Source organism: Muntiacus reevesi, chromosome X (genome assembly GCF_963930625.1).
Source record: "Muntiacus reevesi chromosome X, mMunRee1.1, whole genome shotgun sequence".
In the NCBI taxonomy this organism is placed as follows: Eukaryota; Metazoa; Chordata; class Mammalia; order Artiodactyla; family Cervidae; genus Muntiacus; species Muntiacus reevesi.
In genome coordinates this window covers 4062395-4085629 of record NC_089271.1, presented here as the reverse complement: position 1 = coordinate 4085629, position 23235 = coordinate 4062395, and the positions used below count along the sequence as shown (strand labels likewise).

Genomic DNA, 23235 nt, shown 5'->3' with positions numbered 1-23235 from the left:
CTCCTTGTATGGAATGCTGCCTTCCAGGGACGGTGTGGTGCCTTGTGTAAGCTAACTCAGTTACCGCCCCCACAAAGAGTTAGAAGCAAGGAAATGAACGAGGCTCAAATAATTTAAAATCCTCGCTCTGTCTCTATATGTGCTTCATACCAACAGGGGGCTGACCTCAGTGCATTTTATCTCTGTGTTCAGGAGCCTTTTGAGCAGCTGTGTGTACAAACTCCCTGCATGTCAAGCCAGGAAGACATAAAGAAAATACTGCATATTAACACGCATATGTGAAATGCCGAAAAATGGTACAGATGATATTGCTTGCAAGGAAGAAATCGGGACACAGTCGTAGAGAACAGATGTATGCATGCCAAGAGGGAAAGAGAAGGTCGGATGAATTGGGAGGTTGGGATTGATGTGCATACACTATTGATATTATCTATAAAATAGATAATTAATGAGAACCTGGGCTTCCCTGGTGGGTCAGACACTAAATAATCCACCTCTAAATCAAGAGATCCAGGTTCAATCTCTGGGTTGCGAAGTTCCCCAAGAGAAGGGATAGGCTACCCACTCCAGTATTGTTGGGCTTGCCTGGTAGTTCAGATGGAAAAGAATCTGCCTGTAATGCAGGAGACCTGGGTTCAATCTCTGGGTTGGGAAGATCCCCTGGAGAAGGGAAAGGCTACGCTCTTCAGCATCCTTGCCTGGAGAATCCCATGCACAGAGGAGCCTGGTGGGCTACAGTCCACGGGGTCACAGAGAGTTGGACACGACTGAGCGACCAGCACTTTCACTTTTCAATGAGAATCTACTGTCCAGTGCAAGGATATCTAGTCGGTGCTCTGTGTTGATCTAAACGGGAAGGAGATGCAGATAAGAGGGGATCTATCCGCATGTACAGTTGATTCACTTTGCTAAAGAGTAGAAAGTAGTTGAACCTTCTAAAGCAATCAAACCAAAGGGTCAAGGCTCACTCATTGACCCTTGCTCAATGTTCAAGTAGTTGAACATTCTAAAGCAACTATATACCAGCATCTCCTGATATTGAGGGGACATTTTCTAAACCCCGACCCTTTGGCTCACCCCAGTCCCCTGAAGAAGGCATGACATGCCATCCACATAAAGCTCAGAGAGGTTGAGTCACATCTCCCCGCTACACAGGGGTAGCATCTGGCCACCCAAGTCTATCAGAATCGGATATGACTGACACCTCCTATGACCGTGAGACAGGGTTGAGAAGGACCTGCCGAGGCTGGTTCTAAACCAGAAAGGATTTTCAGGATCAGAGTGTCCAAGCAACTCAACACCTCTGCCCTATTCTTTTCTGTCCCTGAATTATTCAGCAGTTGGATCACCGCATGGCAGGAATCCAAGTGTGGTCTCCAGTGCAAACATAGACGCAGACACAGCAATCAGCTCTTGGGTGCGATGTGGAGTTTTCCCTGTTGATCTACCACCCGGCGTCTCGTGTGTTTTCATCCAGCTCTGATTAGCTCGGCCCGGGATGTCACGGATGGTGGAGCTTCCCCCAGGGATATTCTAGCTCCCCGATAGACAGATCTGGCTCAGCTACGTTTCATTAAAAAGTAAATTATCTGTTTGACATATTTTGCTCAGCCCTGTTCCCTGAAATGAGATGCATAATTACATTCTGGTCCAGAAAGACTCTTGAATAACCCACTGTGTCCTTAGAAACACATTCGTGTATTCTGGGTTGCAGAGTGCTATGTTTTCAAAGGCAGGGTCTGATGGACAGTTGTAGAAGGGAATGGTCACCCACTCCATTATTCTTGGCTGGAGAATCCCATGGATAGAGGAGCCTCGTGGGTTACAGTTCATGGGGGTCACAAGGAGTGTTGGACACAACTGAGCGACTGAGCAGCTGATGGAGAAAAGACTGGTGGTTGCCAACGGTGGGGAGGTGGAGGGAAGGATGGAGTTGGAAGTTAGGGTTAGCAGATGTGAGCTTTTATATACAGAATGGAGAGACAGCAGGATCCTCCCGTATAGCACAGGGACCTGTATTCAGTATTCTATGATAAACTATCATGAAAAGGATTATTAAAGTATGTCAAGTTACAACTGAATCACTTTGCTGTAAGGCCGAAATTAACACAACAGTATAATCAGTTATATTGTTTAGTCACCTAAGTCGTGTCCGGCTCTTGCGACCCCATGGACTGTAGCCCACCAGGCTCCTCTGTCCGTGGGATTCTCCAGGCAGGAATACTGGAGTGGGTTGCCATTCCCTCCTCCGGGGATTCTTCCCAACGCCGCAATCGAACCCAAGTCTACTGCGTTGGAGGCAGATTCTTTACCACTGAGCCCCCTGTGAAGCTCATAATCAACTATACACTTCAGTAGAAAATGTTGATTTTAAAAAGTAACATCCTTGTATCATCACTTGAAATATTTTCTGTCCTCTAATGCATTATTTGTAATACTCAGGTGTGTCATCCCTTATCTGTTGAGAGTCATGGGATCCACAGTGAGACACATTGAGATGGTCAGTTTTTGCTTTCTTTTTTTTGAGGGGAGGTGGAGGGGAAGCAGGTGGCTTGCAGGATGTTTAGTTCCACAATCAGAGATTGAACCCGGGTCCTTGGCAGTGAGGGCGTGGAGACCTGATCACTGGACCGCCAGGGAATTCATTCCCAAGGATGTCACTCTTTCAAAGTGGGCTCCTCCCAAACTCCACAGGTAGAGAGGTTAGATGTGTCATCAGCTTCTTCCATAGGCTGCAGGCTTTCCTCTCGAAGGCGGGCAGTATTTGACGAGAAAAATCAGGATCGCTGCACCAACGCTCTTGATGATGAATGATGGCTTGATACCACTAAGGCTGCATGACTTGATGGTACTGGAGAGGTACCACGTTGTTCTGTCTCTTTCAAGGAAGCTAAGGTTCAGGGCAACGATATCTGGAGCCTAGATGCTTGCTATTGAGCTGCCCAAGACCGATAAGTATTCATTGTCTGCATGCATGCTTAGTCACTTCAGTCGTGTTCCGACTCTTTGAGACCCTATAGACGGTAGCCCTCCAGGCTCCTCTGTCCATGGGATTCACTAGACCAGAATAGTGGAGTGGGTTGCCATTTCCTCTTCTAGAGGATCTTCCTGGCCCAAGGATCAAATCTGTGTCTCTTACGTCTTTGGTGTTAGCAGACTCTTTCAATTTGATGCTCCCTTTGTGTTGGGGCTCTTAAGTGGTTACTCGTGGTGAAGAACTTGTCTGCCAATGCAGGAGACTTCAGAGATGTGGGTTCCATCCCTGGGTGTGGAAGATCCCCCTGGAGAAGGAAAATGGCAACCCATTCCAGTATCCTTGCCTGGAAAATTCCATGGACAGAGGAGCCTGGTAGGCTACAGTCCATGGGGTCGCAAAGAGTCGGACACGTCGGAAGCCCCTTGGCATGCCTTTGTATTGGCTGATAAACATCCACGCGGCATGAAGCCTATCTGGTCTGGATGCACACCTATCTTAGAAGACTTTCAGAGTTCCACTCATAATATCTTAGGGCGTAGTGATGCCTTTTTTAAAAAAAATATTTATTTTTTTTTATTGAAGTATAGTTGATTTCCAGTGTTGTGTGAGTTCCAGGTGTACGGTGATGTGATTCAGCTAGACATGTGTGTGAGTGTGTATATGTGTTTCTGATTCTTTTCCCGTAAAGCTTGTTATCAAATATTGGGCATAGCTCCCTGAGGTGTACGGTAGGTTCCTGTTTATCTGTTTTATATGTAAACTGACAGTTTTCTTAAACATCCGAGAGACAGTGATTTGGTTGTGCCTGTCCATTGACGGGCTCATATCAAAAACAGTGAAATTGTAGTTGTTGTTTAGTTGGTACGCTTAGGAACTTGTGTGACCCTGTGGACCGTAGCCCGCCAGGCTCCTCTGTTCATGGGATTCTTCCAGGCAAGAATACTGGAGTGGGTTGCCATGCCCTCCTCCAGGGGATCTTCCCAACCCAGGGATGGAACCCACGTCTCTTGCATTGGCAGGCGGGTTCTTTTCCACTGAGCCACCCAGGAAAGCCCAAGAATCAAATGAGACATCCATACAGTTGTCTGCATCGTTGTGAATACATGTTGTGCTGACATGCTGGTTCATGTAAGGAAGTCTTGAGGGTTCCTAGAATATTTTGTAGTCTGTGGTGGAGTTCACCGTGGAACCTAAGTCAGGACACCGTCTGGCTGGAGTCTACCGCCTGGAGAGGTGTTGCACTAGACTGATTGGTGAGAAAGGATTTTCTGGAGTGATGTGCAGGGTTTCCTGGAAGCTCCCGTCCATCATCCGTGTCTGCTTTTTCCTTCCCTTTAGGCCGCCCGCTCTGCGTCGGCGTTCTGATAAAGGATCGCGGTCGCTGGGAGGTTCTGGACGGCCCCGGCCTCTTTGGAGCCCTGTAGCGGCGGGAATCCGGTCTGAGGATTAAGGCAGCGCAGCGGTCTTGCAATGGGCGGCCAGGACGACCGGCGGGCTGGCTGTTGACCGTGGGCTCTGTCTATGCCCCATCGGGAGTGCGTCCGCAGGAAGCCCTTCGCCTCTCCCAGCTCTCGGTCCTTGGAAGCCCCTCTCCCTCCCCGAGGGCCCCCCCACTCCCCATCCTCATCTTCTCAGATTTCCCTCCCCTGGACACCTGCCCACCCACCCCACCCTTACGTCCCCAACCCTGGATGTGCGGGTGAGCCATGTCGAGACCCCAGGGACTGTTTTGGCTCCCGCTGGCCTTCACCCCCGTCTGCGTCCTGGTCAACTCCAACGTCCTGCTGTGGATCACCGCCCTGGCCGTCAAGTTCACGCTCATCGACAGCCAGGCCCAGTACCCCGTGGTCGGCACCAACTACGGCAAGATCCGAGGCTTGAGGACGCCGCTGCCCAATGAGATCCTGGGCCCGGTGGAGCAGTACCTGGGCGTCCCTTACGCCTCGCCCCCCACCGGGGAGAGGCGCTTCCAGCCCCCGGAGCCCCCGTCCTCCTGGACCGGGGTCCGCAACGCCACGCAGTTCGCCGCCGTCTGCCCCCAGCACCTGGACGAGAGGTCGCTGCTGCACGACATGCTGCCCGTGTGGTTCACGGCCAACCTGGACACCCTGATGACCTATGTGCAGGACCAGAATGAAGACTGCCTCTACCTGAACATCTACGTGCCCACGGAGGACGGTGAGTGCCCGTCTAGGGCCGGCGCACCTGCTGGGTCGGCCTCCCGCCGTGTGCCGCCAGCCTTTTATCATGACCTGAGCACACTCATCTCTGTGACCCAGTTATTACCTTTCATATTCCCAGAGCGGTTACCACGAGTGACGTTGTGCAGTGTGTATTTAAACGCAGCTGGACAGCCCTGTATTGAATGGCTTAGTTCTTTCCTACATTGCCTTTATGGTATACCTGTCACCCTTATTCGCAGGTGAGAAGCCATGCGAGCTTATAGTCTTGTAGGTTACGCTGGGATCACCTGTAAAAGGTGACTCTAAAGAAACTGATAGAATTAACCTGATCAGCCTTCAGTGACCCAATGAATATCGTATCGGGAATAGTGCCTTTGGCTTTAACGTCTTAAGACGCTAGCGCTTTTCCTTTTGAGTCTGAAGGGGAACCACCAGGTGTTTTAAATACACAAGCGAGGGATCGTTCGTACGACGATTGGACTTGATTGTTTAGAAGCCACGTCGTCGCCGTTAACTTGGACGTCATTTCCTTCCAGTAGTCAATACCGGCAAACGGCAGATGTGTGTCTTTGGAACACTCTAGCTGTGTCAGAAAAATAATGCTCTTGCTTGGGACCCAATGCCCCCTTTCCTTTTGGATAACTCAGCAGTGAAAGTCTTGGAAACACTAATGTTCCATCTAAATCCAGTGCTTGTAAAACTTGGGTATCTCCTTGTTTGTGTAGACTTCAAAATGCCAACCAGACTGAAGTCGGCTAGATCCACGAGAAAAATTATGTTCTCGCTAAAACAAAATGACCCTGTTCTTTTGTTGGGATAACACAGCAGAGAAAGTCTGTGAAAGCCATCACGTTCCATATATTATTATAACTTAATCCCACGCTAGTGGAACTTGGCTATCTCCTTGTTCGTGAAGATTTTGAATTAAACTGTTTGATAAAGACCAACCAGACCAAAGTCTGGCTAACAGTGTAAGCCTATAAGCCCACTTTTTCATTTCTTATTTACATGTGCTATTTTCATACAAGGAGAAGGAAAAGGGTAGATTGCCGTCTTCCTGGAATTTAGAATTTAGAGGCGTCATAGTAGCCATCCTCGTCTACTCTGAAAACCAAAGTGCATCCATTTCCTTGGTAACTTTCACGCACACCTTTGTCTTCCTCCCCCCCTCACCCCCTTTAATCCTTGAGAGATATTTGTCCATGATACTCAACTGAGAGTCTGGCCACAAGCAATGACGTTACTCAGGGATATCCAGAATTGCATCGCATCCGCCTTGTGTTTCTTTCTCAGGGCGGACGCAGGGAGATGGTGTGAGGACTGTTCAGGAGAAACCAGGCCACAGGCGTCTGTTAGGGAGATGACAGAGGATGTCCAGGGAAAGATACGGACGGGTTGGGCTTCATCATATCAGCAGAGGTTGGCATGGAGACAGCCTCCTTGTTGCTATGGAGACAGACGAACCAATCACCTTGCCTAGTCTAGGGCTGAATGGGGTTCAAGGGGTTAAACTGACTCCGGACGCCTTACTTCTGTGCCCTGCCCTGAGCTGTTCTTGCATGTGGCAGCTCCTAGTACCTCCTTGGTGCATCGACAAGGATGGATAATCCCACCCCAAGCGAATTAAGGGTTTGCCTTTCAAAGCCACCTAAGTCCTGGACTTTCTCATCATGAGCTGTCCACACAAGGAATTAAAACAAAGATGGAAGGGGAGGCAGGGTAGAGGGAACAAACCCAGGTAAAAGATTAAAATTGCCTTCACAGTAAATTTGACATGCTGGTGTTTATGAACGGTTAACTTGAGAGCGCTGCCCTGCCAAATAAGAAACGCGCTTCAAAGAGGATGCCTCCTTTTGAAAAAGTGAAAGTGTTAGTCCCTCAGACATGTCCCGCCCTTTGCGACCCCGTGGACTGTAGCCCGCCAGGCTTCTCTGTCCTCGGGATTCTCTAGGCAAGAATACTGGAGTGGGTTGCCATGGCCTTCTTCAAGGGACCTTCCCAACCCAGGGATCTAACTCGGGTCTCCCGCGTTGCAGGCAGGTTCTTTACAGTCTGAGCCTTGAGAGGTAGAGCGCAATTAGACCATCCAGGAAGAAAAGTCAATAGCTTCCTTGATGGCAGGCTCATGAGTGTGCAGTTGCATGGATGGGAACCATAAGCAATTCGGCCATTTCTTTGTGGTTCAGTATTCAATAGAAATTAGGGGGAAAAAACATGTGAAAAATGCTGCCTAACAGAGAAGCAATCTAAATTTAAGAATAAAGGCGGTGCTACTTGTTGACTCCTGGGTATTTTTATAGCACTTTTGCACGCCATATCTCACACCATCTTGACGGGACAATCAGAAATATAATACGGGCTGAATAGCTAAAATTGATCTCCCTATAAGATATAAATAATGCATTTTCGCTAGTGAGTGAAGCCACATGCCTGTGTGTTTCCAGAAACAGAAAATCACAGCCTATTGGGTCAGAAGTTCTGTGCCGTCTAAAAAAAGATAACTCCTGTCTATTTGACAATGAACGTGGAAGCTTAGATGTTTAATTACTGGTTATTCCTAAATGAAGAAACCGTACTTCTATAATGACACATGAAAATTATGGCTTCATGCTGGTCCCTGCAAAGCACTTCCTTTAGGGCATATCGAAATTTGTAACTGTGCCTTTGATTAAATGGATGTATGGTGATACCAGCTATTTGGAATTCAAAATTCCACTTTGGCACTCGGGGTTTTTTTTTTTTTTTTCATTTATTTTTATTAGTTGGAGGCTAATTACTTTACAATATTGTAGTGGTTTTTGTCATACATTGACATGAATCAGCCATGGATCCTTGTGACCTCACTACCAATCATGTTCCAGCTAAGCTTTACACGTTGGCATGGCAACAGAGACGGCCATTCTTAATTTCCATAGACACACATTTATTGTAAGCAGAATAGTGGCTTCCCCAGAGAAGGGCGGGCTTCCCACGTGGCTCCGTGGTAAAGAACCTGCCTGCACCGCAGGAGGTGTGGGTTTGATCCTTGGGTCAGGAAGATCCCCTGGCGGAGGAAACGGCAACACAACTCCAGTATTTGTGCCTGGGAAATCCCGTGGACAGAGGAGCCTGGCCAGTTAAAGCCCATGGGGTTGCAAAGAGTCGGACACGACTGAAGTTACTTAGCAGGCATGCACGGCTGCAGGCGGAGGGAAGGGCAAGTCCTAAACCCGGGAGACATTGACTATTATCATCTTAGAGTGCTAAGCAGAGGAGGTTGCATCTAAAATTAATACCTGCTTATCCGTTGACTTTAAGATGCAGAGAATACACTCTGGCTTATCTGGGTGGGTCCAGATGTGATTGCAGAGACTGTTAATTGTGAATGAGGGTGAGAGAAAAGGTGATCAGGGCCAGAGGAAAGCAACAGGAAAAAGCTACAGCGGCCATTGCTGCCTTTGAGGAAAAGGCGGAGCCAGAAGTCGAGGGATTTGGTGGCTTCTCAAATCTGCAAAAGACAAGAGGCTTGTCCTTGAGCCTCCCCTTGAGCCTCCAGAAAGCCCTGACCACCCCTCAATTTTAGCCTGGGGGAACTCTGAGCTTCAGAACTCTAAGAGCATCAATAGCTGCCCCTTGAAGCCGCAACATCCGTGGCAATTTGTTACGGCAGCAACAGAAACCTCCTACAGAATTTGGGCAGCTTTTATCACAGTTTGAAATTTATCATAAACTACTTGCCTGATTGAAAACAGAGCCCACATACCACTAAACAGTTAATGTGAACTTTCTCCGTTACTACTCATTCTGAGCTGGTAATTCCTTTGTTTACCTATGTAACGCCAGAATACCTTGCTTTTTACCAAGCAGTCATTTTAATGCTGGGTAGTTGAAAATTTGCTGCTTTCTGTTATATGTATCAAGGAGTCAACGTTAGTTGTGATGTCTGGGTGGGGATTTTGAAGATGTGAGGTTTAAACTCTACAAAGTAGAAACCCAACTTTTGGTTGGCGGTGTTAAAAGAGGTTTACAGCAAACCTTACTAGTATTCAAAGGCGATGCTGATTTTACACAGGAGCGTAGTGAAAATGTCAGTCGCTCGTTCGTGTCTGACTCTACAGCCCCGTGGACTGTAGCCCTCCAGGCTCCTGTGTGCATGGGATTCTCCAGGCAAGAATGCTGGGGTGGGTTGCCATTTCCTCCTGCAGGGGATCTTCCGAGCCCAGGGATCGAATGAAAGGGAACATAATGAAGGCGCTTTAAAAAATCTCCAGATGCCCAGAGTGGGTGTAAGTGAATGGCATCAAGGAAAACACCCAAATGGTTCTCTTCCCTCATCTGACATTTAGAAGCAGCTGTACCTCTGAATGGCTTCTTCTCCTGTTAGCATAATCTTTTCAGCTCCTTGTTCTTTTTGTCAAGACCTCAAGATCTGATCTCTTCTGGGTGAGGTGGATTCTCTCCCCTTTTGAAAAACAACTGACTGGTGAATGTATTTGAGAGGATGACAGTTAATTCTCTCCCCTCCCGGACTTAGTGAGATGTCTTTGAGGGACGCTACCATGCAGGTTGAAGGCAGACAGCATGACTGTTTGACTTCCATGAACATGATCACTGCAATAGTTTCAGCTAACATCCGTCTTCTCAGGGGCTTCCCTGGAGGCTCAGTCTGTCGAGAGTCTGCCTGCAGGAGACATGCGTTCGACCCCTGGGTTGGAAAGGTTCCCTGGAGGGGAGGGCACAGCAACCCACTCCAGTATTCTTGCCTGGGGAATCCCGTGGACAGAGGAGCCTGGCGGGCTACAGTCCATGGGGTTGCAAAGAGTCAGATACAGCAGAGCAAGTATACCACCTACCACCACACATCTCATATAAGAAAAAGAAAAAGAAAAAAAAGGAAAGTTTTTTTTTTTCCTAGTGATGAGAACTGTTAGGCTGTACTTTTTTTTTTTTCAATTTATTTGTTTTATTTGGAGGCTGATTAGTTTACAATATTGTGGTGGTTTTTGCCGCACAGTGACATGAATCAGCCTTGGGTGTACAGGTGTTCCCCATCCTGAACCCCTCTCCCGCCTCCCTCCCCATCCCATCCCTCTGGGTCATCCCAGAGCACCAGCCCCGAGCGTCCTGTCTCATGCATCGAGCCTGCACTGGCGCGATCTCCAAGTTCCCTGTGTCTCTTCGAGCAGTGCTCACGACAGCCGTCAACCCGGTACATTACACCTCTGGTGCTTGTTTATCTTAGAACTGGGAGCCTGTACATTTTGATCACTTTCATCCAAACCCCACACCTACTCCCCCCATCCCACTTCTGGCTGCAGCAATCTGATCTCTTCTTCTGTGAGTTTGATGCTTCTTAAAAACATATTTTTTATTGGAGTATAGATGATAGACAATGATGTGTTCATTTCAGCTCTACAGCAAAGTGAATCTGCTACACATATACACAGATCCCCTCTTTTTCAGATTCTTTCCTGGCGTAGCAAACGACAGAGTGTTGAATAGAGTTCCCAGTCCTATGCAGTAGGTTTCTACCAGTTATCTATTTTTTTTAATAGAGGGATGTGTATTTGTCAATCCCAACCTCCCAATTTATCCCTGCCCCCCCCCTTCACCCCTTGGAAACCATAACTCGGTTCTCTACATCTGTTTTTCTGTTTGGTAAAAGAGGTTCCCTTGTACTATTTTTTTTTTTAGATTCTACATATAAGTGATGCAGTATGATGTTTAGATTCCATATAGATGTGAATACAGAGTTTGTGTTTTTTAAAACCAATCTCACTTAGCGTAATCCCATCGAGGCCCACTCACTCTGTCACAAACGGTAGGGATTTCGTTTTTAACAGCTGAGCTAATTCCACTGCACACCTACACCTACACCCCACCTTGTCTATCCACCTGTGTGTACCTGGTTGCCCTGGTTGTTCCCGTGCCTTGACTCTTGTATGCAGTCCTGCTGTGAGCAGAGAGGTGCGGACAACTTTTCTGAATCCTTCCGACTGTCAGCTTGGTTCGGTCCTTCCGCTGAGCTTGCAGCATGGACTGGCTAAGAACACGCCTGCCAGCGTGCAAATGCCAGCCTGTGCCTCTGCCCGTTGAGTGATTATGAGCTGTTTTATGGGCTAGTTTATAAGATTATGAGTTCTTCTGCTAGTGCGTGCCTCAGTTTCCTTGGCTATAAAGTAGAGATGAGCTGGGAGATTTCCTTGTACACATATCCAACCCCTAATCCGATATTTGTGAGGCGTAGTTAATACAATAACAGAGATCCTGAAGATGTTACTCACTCAGTCGTGTCTGACTCTTTGTGTCCCCATGGACTGTAGCCCACCAGGCTCCTCTGTCCATGGGATTCTCCAGGCAAGAATACCGCAGTGGGTTGCCATTTCCTGCTCTAGGGGGTCTGTCTTCCCGACCCAGTGATCAAACCCGGTTCTCCTGCATTACGGGCAGAATGTTGATCGTCTGAGCTACCAGGGAATCCCGCAGAACCAGAACTTTTCAGCTGATTTGTACATATGTATTTGTCTACTATAATCAGTACATCATCAATGTAGACTGAATGTAGCATAAGTATTTATACATCATAATGGAAGGGTCAGCTTAGGAAATGGGACTTAAAGTCTATCACTTCTGACAGTTCCTAATATGGCTTTAACAATAGGGAGGGACTTTCTTATCTATTCTAAATACAGTGGTTTCCATCTGCTAACCCCAAAGTCCTATTCCATCCCTCCCCCTTTTTCTTTAGTAGATGAGTTCCTCTGGGTCCTATGTTAGAATCCACATATAAGTGATATCACATGCTATTTGTCTTTCTGTTTCTGAATCACTTCACTTCGTATCATCATCTCTCAGTCCATCCACGTCGCTGCAAATGACAGTATATCAAGAATGGCATTTTTTTTTTTTTAAACAAAGAGCAGAGTATTACCTTCTGGTTTATTCCTAAGCTCTGTCTTTTTCAGCCTGAGTTGTCAACTGGGTTTTTAGCATCCCATTTGACTTACAGAAATTAATCATCAAAGAAGCATTAAAATTCATTTCTTGGAACAGGCTCTCAGAACATCCAAAGACAATAGCACAATTTTTTTTTTTTTAATGTCAGATAAAGGAAAAATTAAGTGCCTTTCTCTTCTCATCAAGTCACAAATAGTTCAGGTGTATGCAGAGGGCAAGAAAATCTAGGTGAAAAACTTAAAGCTGTGTAAGTTAACACGATGAGACCAGTGTTTTAGCCAGTCCACATTGGCATGAAGCTCCGTGAGAGTCACTAATTGCTTCCCATTTTCATGTCAGGGGGATGTTTGACGTTGTGTAGACATGGCTTGTAAGTGGAGATAATTAGGAAAGATTATTAGATAAATATCTCCCTGACAAGGACTAATTGAAAAGAATTTAGTATTTTGTGAACACGGTTAAATGAGAGTGGATTTCTGGCAATGCATGTTTCTCTCTCAGCTTAAGAAATTCTCCAATAGAAGAATGATCCTGTGGAGGGTTTAGAAATTATCCATGTTTCGAATGATCCTGTTTGCTTAGCAGGCCTTACAAGTTAAAAACCTGTTCTCTAAGGAAGAGAATTTTCCATTGCATTTGTCATCTTCCAGAATATGAGTTTTAGCTCAGTTGGCAGTTTGTAAGTTTTTTCCACGGCTAGAACAAGTCCCAGTGACAGCATTGTTGTTAAGACGCTCAGTCATGTGTGACTCTTTGTGACCCCATGGACTGTAGCACTCCAGGCCGCAGAGTTTGCTCCAATTCATATCCATTGTGTCGGTAATGCTACCTACCCATCTCATCCAAGTCACTTAGGATGTATTAAAAACCACGCTTCCTATGTATGCATATTTATTAGCAATATTAAAAAAGAAACTGTTAGGTGCAAGTGAGTCTGCTAGAAAATGTGTGCGTGTCTGAAAATTTGCTCATTATTTGTTCAGTATCCCACCACCCACAAGGGCGTCCGTTGTGGCTCAGCTGGTAAAGAATCTGCCTGCAATGTGGGAGACCTGGGTTTGATCCCTGGGTTGGAAAGATGCCTGGAGAAGGGATAAGCTACCCACTCCAGTATTTTTGGGCTTCCCTTGTGGCTCAGCTGGTATAAAGAATCTGCCTGCAATGCAGGAGACCCTGTTTCAATTCCAGGTTAGGGAAGATCTGCTGCAGAAGTGATAGGCTACCCACTCCAGTATTCTTGGGCTTCCCTTGTGGCTCAGCTGGTAAAGAGAGACCTGGGTTTGATCCTTGGGTTGGGAGGATCCCCTGGAGAAGGGAAAGGCTACTCACTCCAGTATTCTGGCCTGGAGAATTCCACGGACTGTATAGTCCAACTGGTCACAAAGAGGCAGACAGGACCTAGCAACTTTCACTTTCTTTCATCCCACCCCCAGGACATGTAATAGCTTCATTAGCTGCCAGAGACACTGCTGACTTGGACTCTGTTGTTTATTTTGCCTACTGTCTTGGTGAAGCCGTCAACCTCGTTAGTGTTTAGTGACCTCACTTACGAATAATAATAATATTGTGTTTATGTGGGTGTACTTGCTCAATTGTGTCAGACTCTTTGCCACCTCATGGATTGCAACCCTCCAGGCTCCTCTGTCCATGGGATTCTTGAGGCCAGAATACTGGAGTGGGTTGCATTGCCTTTCTCCAGGGGATCTTCCCGACCCTGGCATCGAACCCAGGTCTCCTGCATTGCAGACGGATTCTTTACTGAGCTACCAGGGAAACCCCATAGTATTCTATCTCCTGTGAATGTCTTTTCATATTATAGTGATTTGGGTCTAAGCTACTGTATAATAAATAATTACAAAATAGAAAACATGGGTACGTCCCTGTAACTTCAATTTCATGGCCGTACGGTGTGTGTCTCATTACCGTATCTGTTACGGGAGGATTAAGCTTCTTCAATGTTTTGAAGGGGGAGTAGATTCCTGTCTGTCTGATCTCTTGTTTGCTTTTCCTGAACCAGGCTGTTTGTATAATGAATTACATTCGTTAATGTTGGTGCAATGAATTCCTGTCAGGCTTTCTCCTTTATGCTTAGCCAGGCTGTTGGTGTAATGAATTAGTTTCATGTTCTTTCCTTTATAGCTTCATGTTTTACTCCCTTTATGGTTAACCCGGATGATTCTGTAATGAATTAATTTCATGTTTCACTCCCTTTGTGGTTAACCAGGATGATTCTGTAATGAATTAGTTTCTTATTTTCTCCTTTATCGTTAAACATGAATTAATTTCATGTTTTGCTCCCTTTATGGTTAACCAGGATGATTCTGTAATGAATTAACTTCATGTTTTACTCCTTTTGTGGTTAACCAGGATGATTCTGTAATGAGTTAACTTCATGTTTTACTCCCTTTGTGGTTAACGAGGATGATTCTGTAATGAATTAATTTCATGTTTTACTCCCTTTGTGGTTAACCAGGATGATTCTGTAATGAATTAACTTCAAGTTTTACTCCTTTTGTGGTTAACCAGGATGATTCTGTAATGAATTAATTTCATGTTTTATTCCCTTTATGGTTAACCAGGATGATTCTATAATGAATTAAGTTCATGTTTCACTCCCTTTATGGTTAACCAGGATGATTCTGTAATGAATGAGTTTCATGTTCTCCCCTTTATGGTGAAACATGACTTTGTTTCCTGTTTTACCTCCTCTATGGCCAATGAGGCTGTTTCTGTAAGGAATTAGTTGCGTGTTTTCTCCTTATGCTGGGTGCAGCGGACACACAGCCCTCAGAAAAAGCGAACAAAAGTGGATACTCCATTCCATTCGGCTATCAGGACCACAGAGAGTTTGTGAGGCGTGCAAAACAACAGCCCTGCATCAATAAATCAGACCTACAAATCACTGGGGAGCTCGCAGACAGCAAGTGTGAAAAAGAGCTGTCTGTTCACGCCCTGACCCCCTGTTAGGCTGAAACGAAGCTGAGACACAACGTCGTCTCTGTCTCATTAATTCAGTTGAATATTCTACGTAGGCCTGGGAAAGTAAGTTTCTACAACGGGAAACAGATCTTTTAAAAATGCAAAAAAAAAAAAAAAAATTCTTGGTAGATTTCACATGTCTGATGATTTGGGGTGGTGATGATGGAGGTTGGTGTATAGATTGTTCTGTGTGTGTGTGAGTCAGTGTCTCTGTGGGGGTATGATTTTGGAGGGAAAATCCACATAGAAAAGCCACCCACAATCCCCTCAAGATCCCATGCGTTCCGATTCTCTGGAAAAAGCCAAATTGCCTTCCTGTCTGAGTGCCCAGGCCCTTTGAATTGTCCCTTCATCAGGACACTGTCTTGTCTGACGTGACTGCGGTCCCATGTACACTGCTGACATTTTCCCTGGGGAAGAGGGTGTGTGCGCTTCTGAAAAGGAGGAAAAGTGAGGGTATTGATTTGTCTGAAGCCAAGGAGCTTTTGCAGTCCGTTTCCACGAGTTCTGAAAATGACATGTCCCCGAGCACTCCCGTCCCTTTCTTTGCCTTAAGACGGGTGCTTTGAGCTGTGTTGTGTTCTGTTTTATGATGCAACATAATCCATTATTCCGTCCGAAAGCCGACATGTTTCACCTCACATGCTGTGTCTTCACTGTAGTTCTAACTTGAGCCAGATCCTCTGTGGGCCTCTAGAGCCCAATGGTGAATTTTTGTGTGTTTTTTCTTCTCTCCTCCATTTCTTATTCTCCTTGCAGTCTTCTTGGATGGTTCATTGAGAAATACTGATGAATCACTGTTTGTCCTTAGTATATGCAAGGCTTTGGGTGAATCCAACAAAGGCCCGTCTAGTCAAAGCTGTGGTTTTTCCAGTGGTCATGTATGGATGTGAGAGTGTGACTATCAAGAAAGCTGAGCACCGAAGAATGGATGCTTTTGAACTGTGGTGTTGGAGAAGACTCTTGAGAGTCCCTTGGGCTGCGAGGAGATCCAACCAGTCCATCCTAAAGGAAATCAGTCCTGAATATTCATTGGAAGGACTGATGCTGAACCTGAAACTCCAATCCTTTGGCCACCTGATGCAAAGAGCTGACTCATTTGAAAAGACCCTGATGCTGGGAAAGATTGAAGGCGGGAGGAGAAGGGGATGACAGAGGATGAGATGGTTGGATGGCATCACCAACTCAATGGACGTGGGTTTGGGTGGACTCCAGGAGTTGATGATGGACAGGGAGGCCCGGAGAGCTGTAGTCCATGGGGTCGCAAAGACTCAGACATGACTGAGCCACTGAAACAGCAAAAAAGATGATGCAAGGAAATACAAGCCCTATGATGGGAAAATAAGTGACTCTCAGCAAAAAGTTTCAGAAAGGCATCAGTAGGCACAGTGAATTCAAGCAGGGAGGGCTTTAAGTTTCCACGGGGAAAAAAAGCAAGAAAGAATTTGAAAGTTATCATTTCTATTGAGGATCCATGATGGGAAATGTTACCATCAGTTTTGAGGTGACTGTCCAAACATACACTCCTTTACCGTGAGATGAAGAAGCTCTGAGCTTCCAAAAGCTAAGCTTCTTGTTTGTTGCTTCTCTGGATGGACCAAGACATAAAACAGTAGAAAATGGTGAGAGAGGGAGAGATAAAAACCATGACAGAACTATAGGGAGGTGCTTTGATGGTGCAATTCAACATGCAGAGTACTCACTGGGGTTTTTTTTTTTGCATCGCTCTATTTTTGACATTGGAGGCTTCATAAATGGAATTACATCCAAAGGAATGCTAATGCCTATTTTTCTTCTCAACAGACTGTGCAATAAAATTTATGTCAAAGAGCACAAGATTCCTTTCTTACCGCATTCAAATATACTAATCTCCTGAAATTAGAAAAAAAAATCATTAAAAGCTTTGCTGCTCCTCCCAAATCTTTACCTAGTGAAATGCTTTCATAATGCTGCATTTTAGAATCCTGAAATCTTTTGATATCACGTCATATTAATTTCCTACATTTTGACAAATAGCTTAGGGACTTCCCTGGTGGTTCCAGCGGTTAAGACTCCACTTTGCAATGCAGGAGGCGTGGGCTTGATCCCTCGTAAGGAAATAAAGTCCCACATGCAGCGGGGTGCATCCAAAAATTTATTTTTAAAAGTTTAAGTTTAAAAAATATAGTAAGTTGTAGAGAGGAAATTGTCTCTTCCTTAAGAAAATTAAATCTATAAAAACATAATAAAGCTCAGTTCGATATTTCCTTTTGAGTTTAAGTCAGGTAATGAGATTAGCATAATGTATAAGGATGTTTGCTTTCCTTCTTTTCTGCCTTCCAAAGAAAGGGATTTTAGTAGATTGACAATCAGACCAGGGAGTGACGGGGAAGTCGATTAACACGTGAATCACAGAATTAAGAGGTCCTCCCTAGGCTGCTGTGGATAGACTGTCTGTTAATTATCTGACCTTAGCTGGCTGCCTTGGTACCAACTGGCGCACCCAGTGTCAACCAGTAGGCATGCATTTGCTCTCATTCATCATGACATGTGTGTGGCCGTCCTATTTTTTTTTTTCATTGGTGGATAGTTGCTTTACAATGTGTTACTTTCTGCTGCTCAGCAATGTGAATCGGCCATATGCATACATGCACCTTCTCCCTCTTGAGCCCCCCATCCACCCCCTACCCACCCCTCTAGGTCATCACGAGCGCCGAGCTGAGGTCCTTGTGCTATATCCCTCCTAGCTTCCCACTAAGCTGTCTGTTTTACACGTGGTGCTGTGTGTGGATGGGCTTCCCTGGAGGCTCAGATGGTAAAGAATCTGCCTGCACTGCAGGAGAGGCGGGCTCGATCCCTGGGCCGGGAAGATCCCCTGGAGGAGGGCATGGCAACCCACTCCAGTGTTCTTGCCGGGAAAGTCCCATGGAGAGAGGAGCCTGGCGGGCTACAGTCCATGGGGGTCGCCAAGAGTCAGACACGACTGAGCGACTAGCATGTTCAATTTCGGTGTATGTATATATGTCACTTTTTCGTTTTTTCCTTTTTTTGCAAATGCATATAGTTCTTGGCTCATCCATATTGAACCTGAAATGTTTTCATACTTTTTTTTTTTTTAAAGTGGTATAGATTCCAATACAAATTATAGAATAAGAAAGAAAATAAGATTCCCTCGGCTTCCTGTAACAAGCAGATCACGTGTTCCAAGAGGAGGCATTTTGCAGCTGAGACTTCGATTTCCCCACAGGGAACCCTCTGCACGACAATTACCAGCTTCAGTCTTTCTGAGGCTGCGTGTTTCTCCAAAATACCAAACCCCAGAGGTGTTCCAGGGGAAGGAAGCAGAAAATTGTGACGGAGCGGCCAACGCACTAAGGCGCTTGCGTTTCGGGGAAAGCAGTGGGTTGCCCGGCTTTAAGTGCAGTCATCTATAATTTGATTTCATGGAGATGGAATCGTTTCTGAGGAATTAATTAAAGTTCACAGGTAGGAAAAAAAGGAGTTGAGCTGAACATCTCAGAGGGCTTTCTCTAGACTTAGGGGAAAATGCGCTTCCTCCAGCCTTGTCTTTAAATTAAGGTTGTGCAATTGTTATTATTATTATTATTGCGTGTGTGTTAGCCACTCAGCCATGTCCAACTCTTTGTGACCCCATGGACTGCAGCCCGCCAGGTTCCTCTGTCCATGGGGTTTTCCGGGCAAGGATACTGGAGTGGGCTGCCATGCCCTTCTCCAGGGGATCTTCCTGACTCAGGGATGCAACCCGGGTCTCTTATGTCGCCTGCATTGGCAAGCAGGTTTTTATCACTAATGCTACCTCAAAAGCCCATTATTATTGTTACTTTTCTTTGTTGTTATTTACGTTATTTATTTAGGGCTGCACACAGGTTTTCGCTAGTTGCTGGGCTTGGTCTTCCTGCCGCGGTTTCTCTTGTTGTGGAGCACGGGCAAAGTACTTGGGTTGCATGGGCTTAGTTACGCTGCGGCATGTGGGATCTCTGCAGACCAGGGATTGAGCTCTGGTCTCCTGCATTGGCAGGAGGACTCCCCTCATCTCTGAGCCCCCCGGGGAGGCCCCTTATTATTATAATTCCTATGGTCATGGTTTAAAGTAGGTAAGCTATGAGAAGGTAGCATGAGGTGTCTGGGGGCACAGCAGATGTGGGGTGGGGGGTTGGTATAGTCTGGGGGTATATAAATGCTTATTGGGATTTCCTGCTGCTGCAGTGGTAAAGATCCCACCCGCCAATGCAGGATTCATAATAGATGTGGGCTCTAGCCCAGGGATGGGAAGATCCCCTGGAGATTGAAATGGCAACCCACTCCAGTATTCCTGCCTGGAGAACCCCCATGGACAGAGGATCATGGCGGGCTACAGTCCATGGGGTCACAAAGACTTGGACATGACTGAAGTGACTGGGCACACACAGAATGTCAGTTGGAATCTTTTAAAGACTTTTTGAGGCCATGCCTTGGCTATGCATTCTTCAGACTTTTTTCTTGTCACATGTTGTGAGTTTACCCGAGTTATAGGTTGAACTGTGTCTCCTTCCCTCCAAGATATGTTGAACTTTTAGCAGCCCCCCAGTATGTATGAATGTCACCTTATCCGGAAACAGGGCTTTTACAAATGCCATCAAGGTAAAAGTGAGGTCATGCTGTTTCAGCAGATTCCCTAAATCTGTTATAACTGGTGTCTTTATAAGAAGAGTTAGTGTATTCGTTCAAAAATTTCTACTTATGGTAAAAATGGGCAGAAAATCAGAACAGGCGTTTTCCGAAGAAGCCATAACACAAGGTCAGTAGGTACTTGAAAAGATGCTCAACATCTTTAATTATCAAGGAACTGCAAGTCAACACCAGGAGTATAAAAAGAAACAAAAACTAGCTTATGGGAAGCCATCCCGTCTCTGCGAGCTTTGCCCATGACGTCCAAGTGAAGCATTTGCTTCAGCATTTCAGAAAGGAACTAATATAGGAGGGAAGAGAGTCAAACACATCACCAGCAACGCTTGGTCTTTGTTCTCTCTTGGACAAAAGGTTCTTCAATATGGAGAGCGGGTCTTAACAAAACAAAACAAAACAAAATCTTAGCAGAAGTGTTCATACGTTCCGTATGAGCAGATCATGAATTTAATAAACAGCTATTGAGCCCTTACATTGGGAGAAGGAGGAGAAGGAGAAGGAGGAAGATGGAGGAGAAATAAGAGGAAGAGAGAAGAGGTCAACGGAGGTGGGTTTCGGGGAGGAGATAACAGGATGAAGCCTGCAGAGATTCAGAGGGAAAAGGGCTATGATGATGGAGGCAGAGACTCAGAGATGGAAGGGGTGCATCTCCAAGCCAAAACCCACCAAGGACTGAGGACCAACACCCACAGCTCTGAGCTGAGGGAGACACATGGATCAGAGCTTCCCTCACAACCTAGAGAAGGGACCCACCCTGTGAACTTCTGACTACTGCACGTCTGTCCTGCAGAACCGTGCGACCGTCACATCCTTGTTGCTTAAATAAAGCCAGCACGTTGGTGAGACTTCCCTGGTGGCTCAGATGGTTAAAGCGTCTGCCTACAATGCAGGAGACCCGGGTTCCATCCCTGGGCCGGGAAGATCTCCTGGAGAAGGAAACGGCAGCCCACTCCAGTATTCTTGCCTGGAGAATCCCATGGACGGAGGAAGCTACAGTCCATGGGGTCGCAAAGAGTCGGACACGACTGAGCGACTTCGCTTTGAGTTGGTGGTTGTCTCTTCCAATTGCGCTGGTAATCTTTTTCTTTTTTAACACCCAGAGCATTTTGCATTGAGGTATAGACAGTTAACAATGTCGTGATGGTTTCAGTGGGACAGCAAAGGCACTCAGCCATACACATACATGTATCCACTCTCTCCCAAACTCTGCTCGCATCCAGGCTGCCACATGACATGGAACAGAGTTCCCTGGGCTGTCCAGCAAGTCCTCGCTGGTTCTCCATGTTAAACACAGCTGTGTGTCCATGTCCATCCCAGACTCCCTGACCATCCCTTCCCCCATCCTTCCCCCTGGTGACCATAAGGTTATTACAGAGTATTGAGCAGAGTTCCCCATGCTGTCCAGCAGGTCCTTGCTGGTTCTCCATGTTAAACACAGCAGTGTGTCCACGTCCATCCCAGACCCCCTGACTGTCCCTTCCCCCATCCTTCCCCCTGGTGACCATCAGGTTATTACAGAGTATTGAGCAGAGTTCCCCGTGCAGTCCAGCAGGTCCTTGCTGGTTCTCCATGTTAAATATCAACTGTGCTAGGAAACTTAATACAACCTGGAATGTGTATTTTCAACCTGCACCTCCTGCTGAGGCCAGAAGAAGCTAGAACAACCATCCCCCACCTTCACACCTCCTAAAACCATCTCTCTCTCTTTGGGACACCCTCCTGAGACCTTCACAGTCTTCTTCCCCTCTGCTCACCAGAGAAGAATGTCTTGTCTTCCCATTCCCCCAAGAGACGAGATTGTGTTTGCATGCCTTTTCAGCATACTCTGCTGGGAGGTGGAGACACTGGCTGACAAGTTCGTTTCCTCAGTTTCTCTATTTAGTGGACTCTGCACGAGGCACAGTGGTCATGGTTGGTTGCTGCTTTCTGCTTACTGGGCTCTTTGTATCTTGGTTGTGCAGGGTCTTGCTTGCTGGGCGTGGGCTTTATTCTGGGTGCAATGAGCAGGGGGCTCCTCTCTCATTGTGGTAGCCGGGCTTCTCACTGCAATGACTTCTCTTGCTGTGGAGCATGGGCTCGACGCGTGTGGGCTCCAGTCGTTGAGGCTCGGGGTCTCAGCAGCTGTGGGTCACGGGCTTAGTTGCTCTGAAGCTTACGGAATCTTCCCGGAGCAGGGATTGAACCCACGTGCCCTGCATTGACAGGCAGGGTCTTCTTATCCACTGTGCCATCCCTGGGCTTTCTGTTAAGTGTCTCAGGTGGGTGGGTTCTCAGGATGGAGGTCATTCCTGGTCTTCCCTTGTCCTGCAGCTCTGTAAATCCAGGGGGCGCCACTGGTAACCTTGCTTCCCTGACTTTCTTTGGCTTGGTTGTTAACCTTTTCTATTCTGTGGGCCCTGACATGAACAAAGTCAGAGTTTTTCAACTTGTATTCATTCATTCCGTGAATACTTATTTGTTGTTGTTCAGTCACCCAGTCGTGTCTAACTCTTTCTGACTCCAAGGAGAGGCTTCCCTGTCCTTCACCATTCCCCAGAATTTGCTTAATTTCATGTCCATTGAGTTGGTGATGCCATCCAACCATGTCATCCTCTGTCGTCCCCCTCTCCTCCTGCCCTCTATCTTTCTCGGGATCAGGGTCTTTTCCAACGAGTCGGGATCAGGCTCTTTTTCAATGAGTCAGCTCTTTGCATCCGGTGGCCAAAGTATTGGAAGCTTAAGCTTCAGCATCGTTCCTTCCAGTGAGTATTCAGGATTGACATCCTCTAGGATTGACTTGTTAGATCTCCTCGCTGTCCGAGGGACTCTCAAGAACACCCACTGGCCAGCTTCTATTTTCAGTCCACTTGGCTCAGTATGGTCCCTACCCCTGTCCTCGTAACCACACGGGATAAACCAGACAACTCCCTGGAATAATCTGTTAGTATAATGAACACGACAGTGTCACAAGGTGGGGAGAGACGCGGATACTCAGAGAGACACAGACTTCTCCACGCAGGGCCAGAATCCACTCGGGAGGAACTTGAAGGACAAGCAATTGACCCCGTTGCTGTGGGGAGGGGTACCGCTGAGAGCTTGAATCACGGCTTCAGCGATGGAGCTCAGAGGCCGACGGTTCAAATCGATTTTCTTAGATGAGCGCCATCGTTTAAGAGACCGAGCGAGTGCATTGGAAGTGTTTGCTCAGCCGAGGAACTGAAGTGCGGCCGCTGTGGTCAGTGAATTGCAGGTCAGTGTGTTCCCGGCATCAGCTGAGCTAAAGAGAATATTGACAGATGTGCTTTTAGCAAAAACTGAGAAGCCCAACACGGACAGGTATTGAACTGAAAGAGGCCCCCCTCCTGCGTTGCGGAGATGTGAAGCAGGAGTGGGCAGGAGAAGTCAGGCTGGATCCGCCCTGCCGTTGCACAACAAACAAATAAAAAGCGAATGGAATACGGCCATGCCCATGAATTGGCCTATTTTCTGTCGCTGCCGTCGCACTGCAGTGGTGGG

The 23235-nt window shown here is 46.6% G+C and overlaps 1 protein-coding gene across 4 annotated transcripts in view; it reads left to right on the top strand.

Moving 5' to 3' along the window:
- NLGN4X (neuroligin 4 X-linked) overlaps window positions 1-23235 on the top strand; it is a 375796-nt gene that overhangs the window by 76431 nt on the left and 276130 nt on the right. For all 4 annotated transcript variants that reach the window (XM_065916280.1, XM_065916276.1, XM_065916277.1 and 1 more), the window contains one exon: window positions 4316-5155. In XM_065916280.1, the coding sequence (XP_065772352.1) occupies window positions 4684-5155 (472 nt within the window). In that variant the 5' untranslated portion in view covers window positions 4316-4683. The remainder of the gene's footprint in view (window positions 1-4315; window positions 5156-23235) is intronic.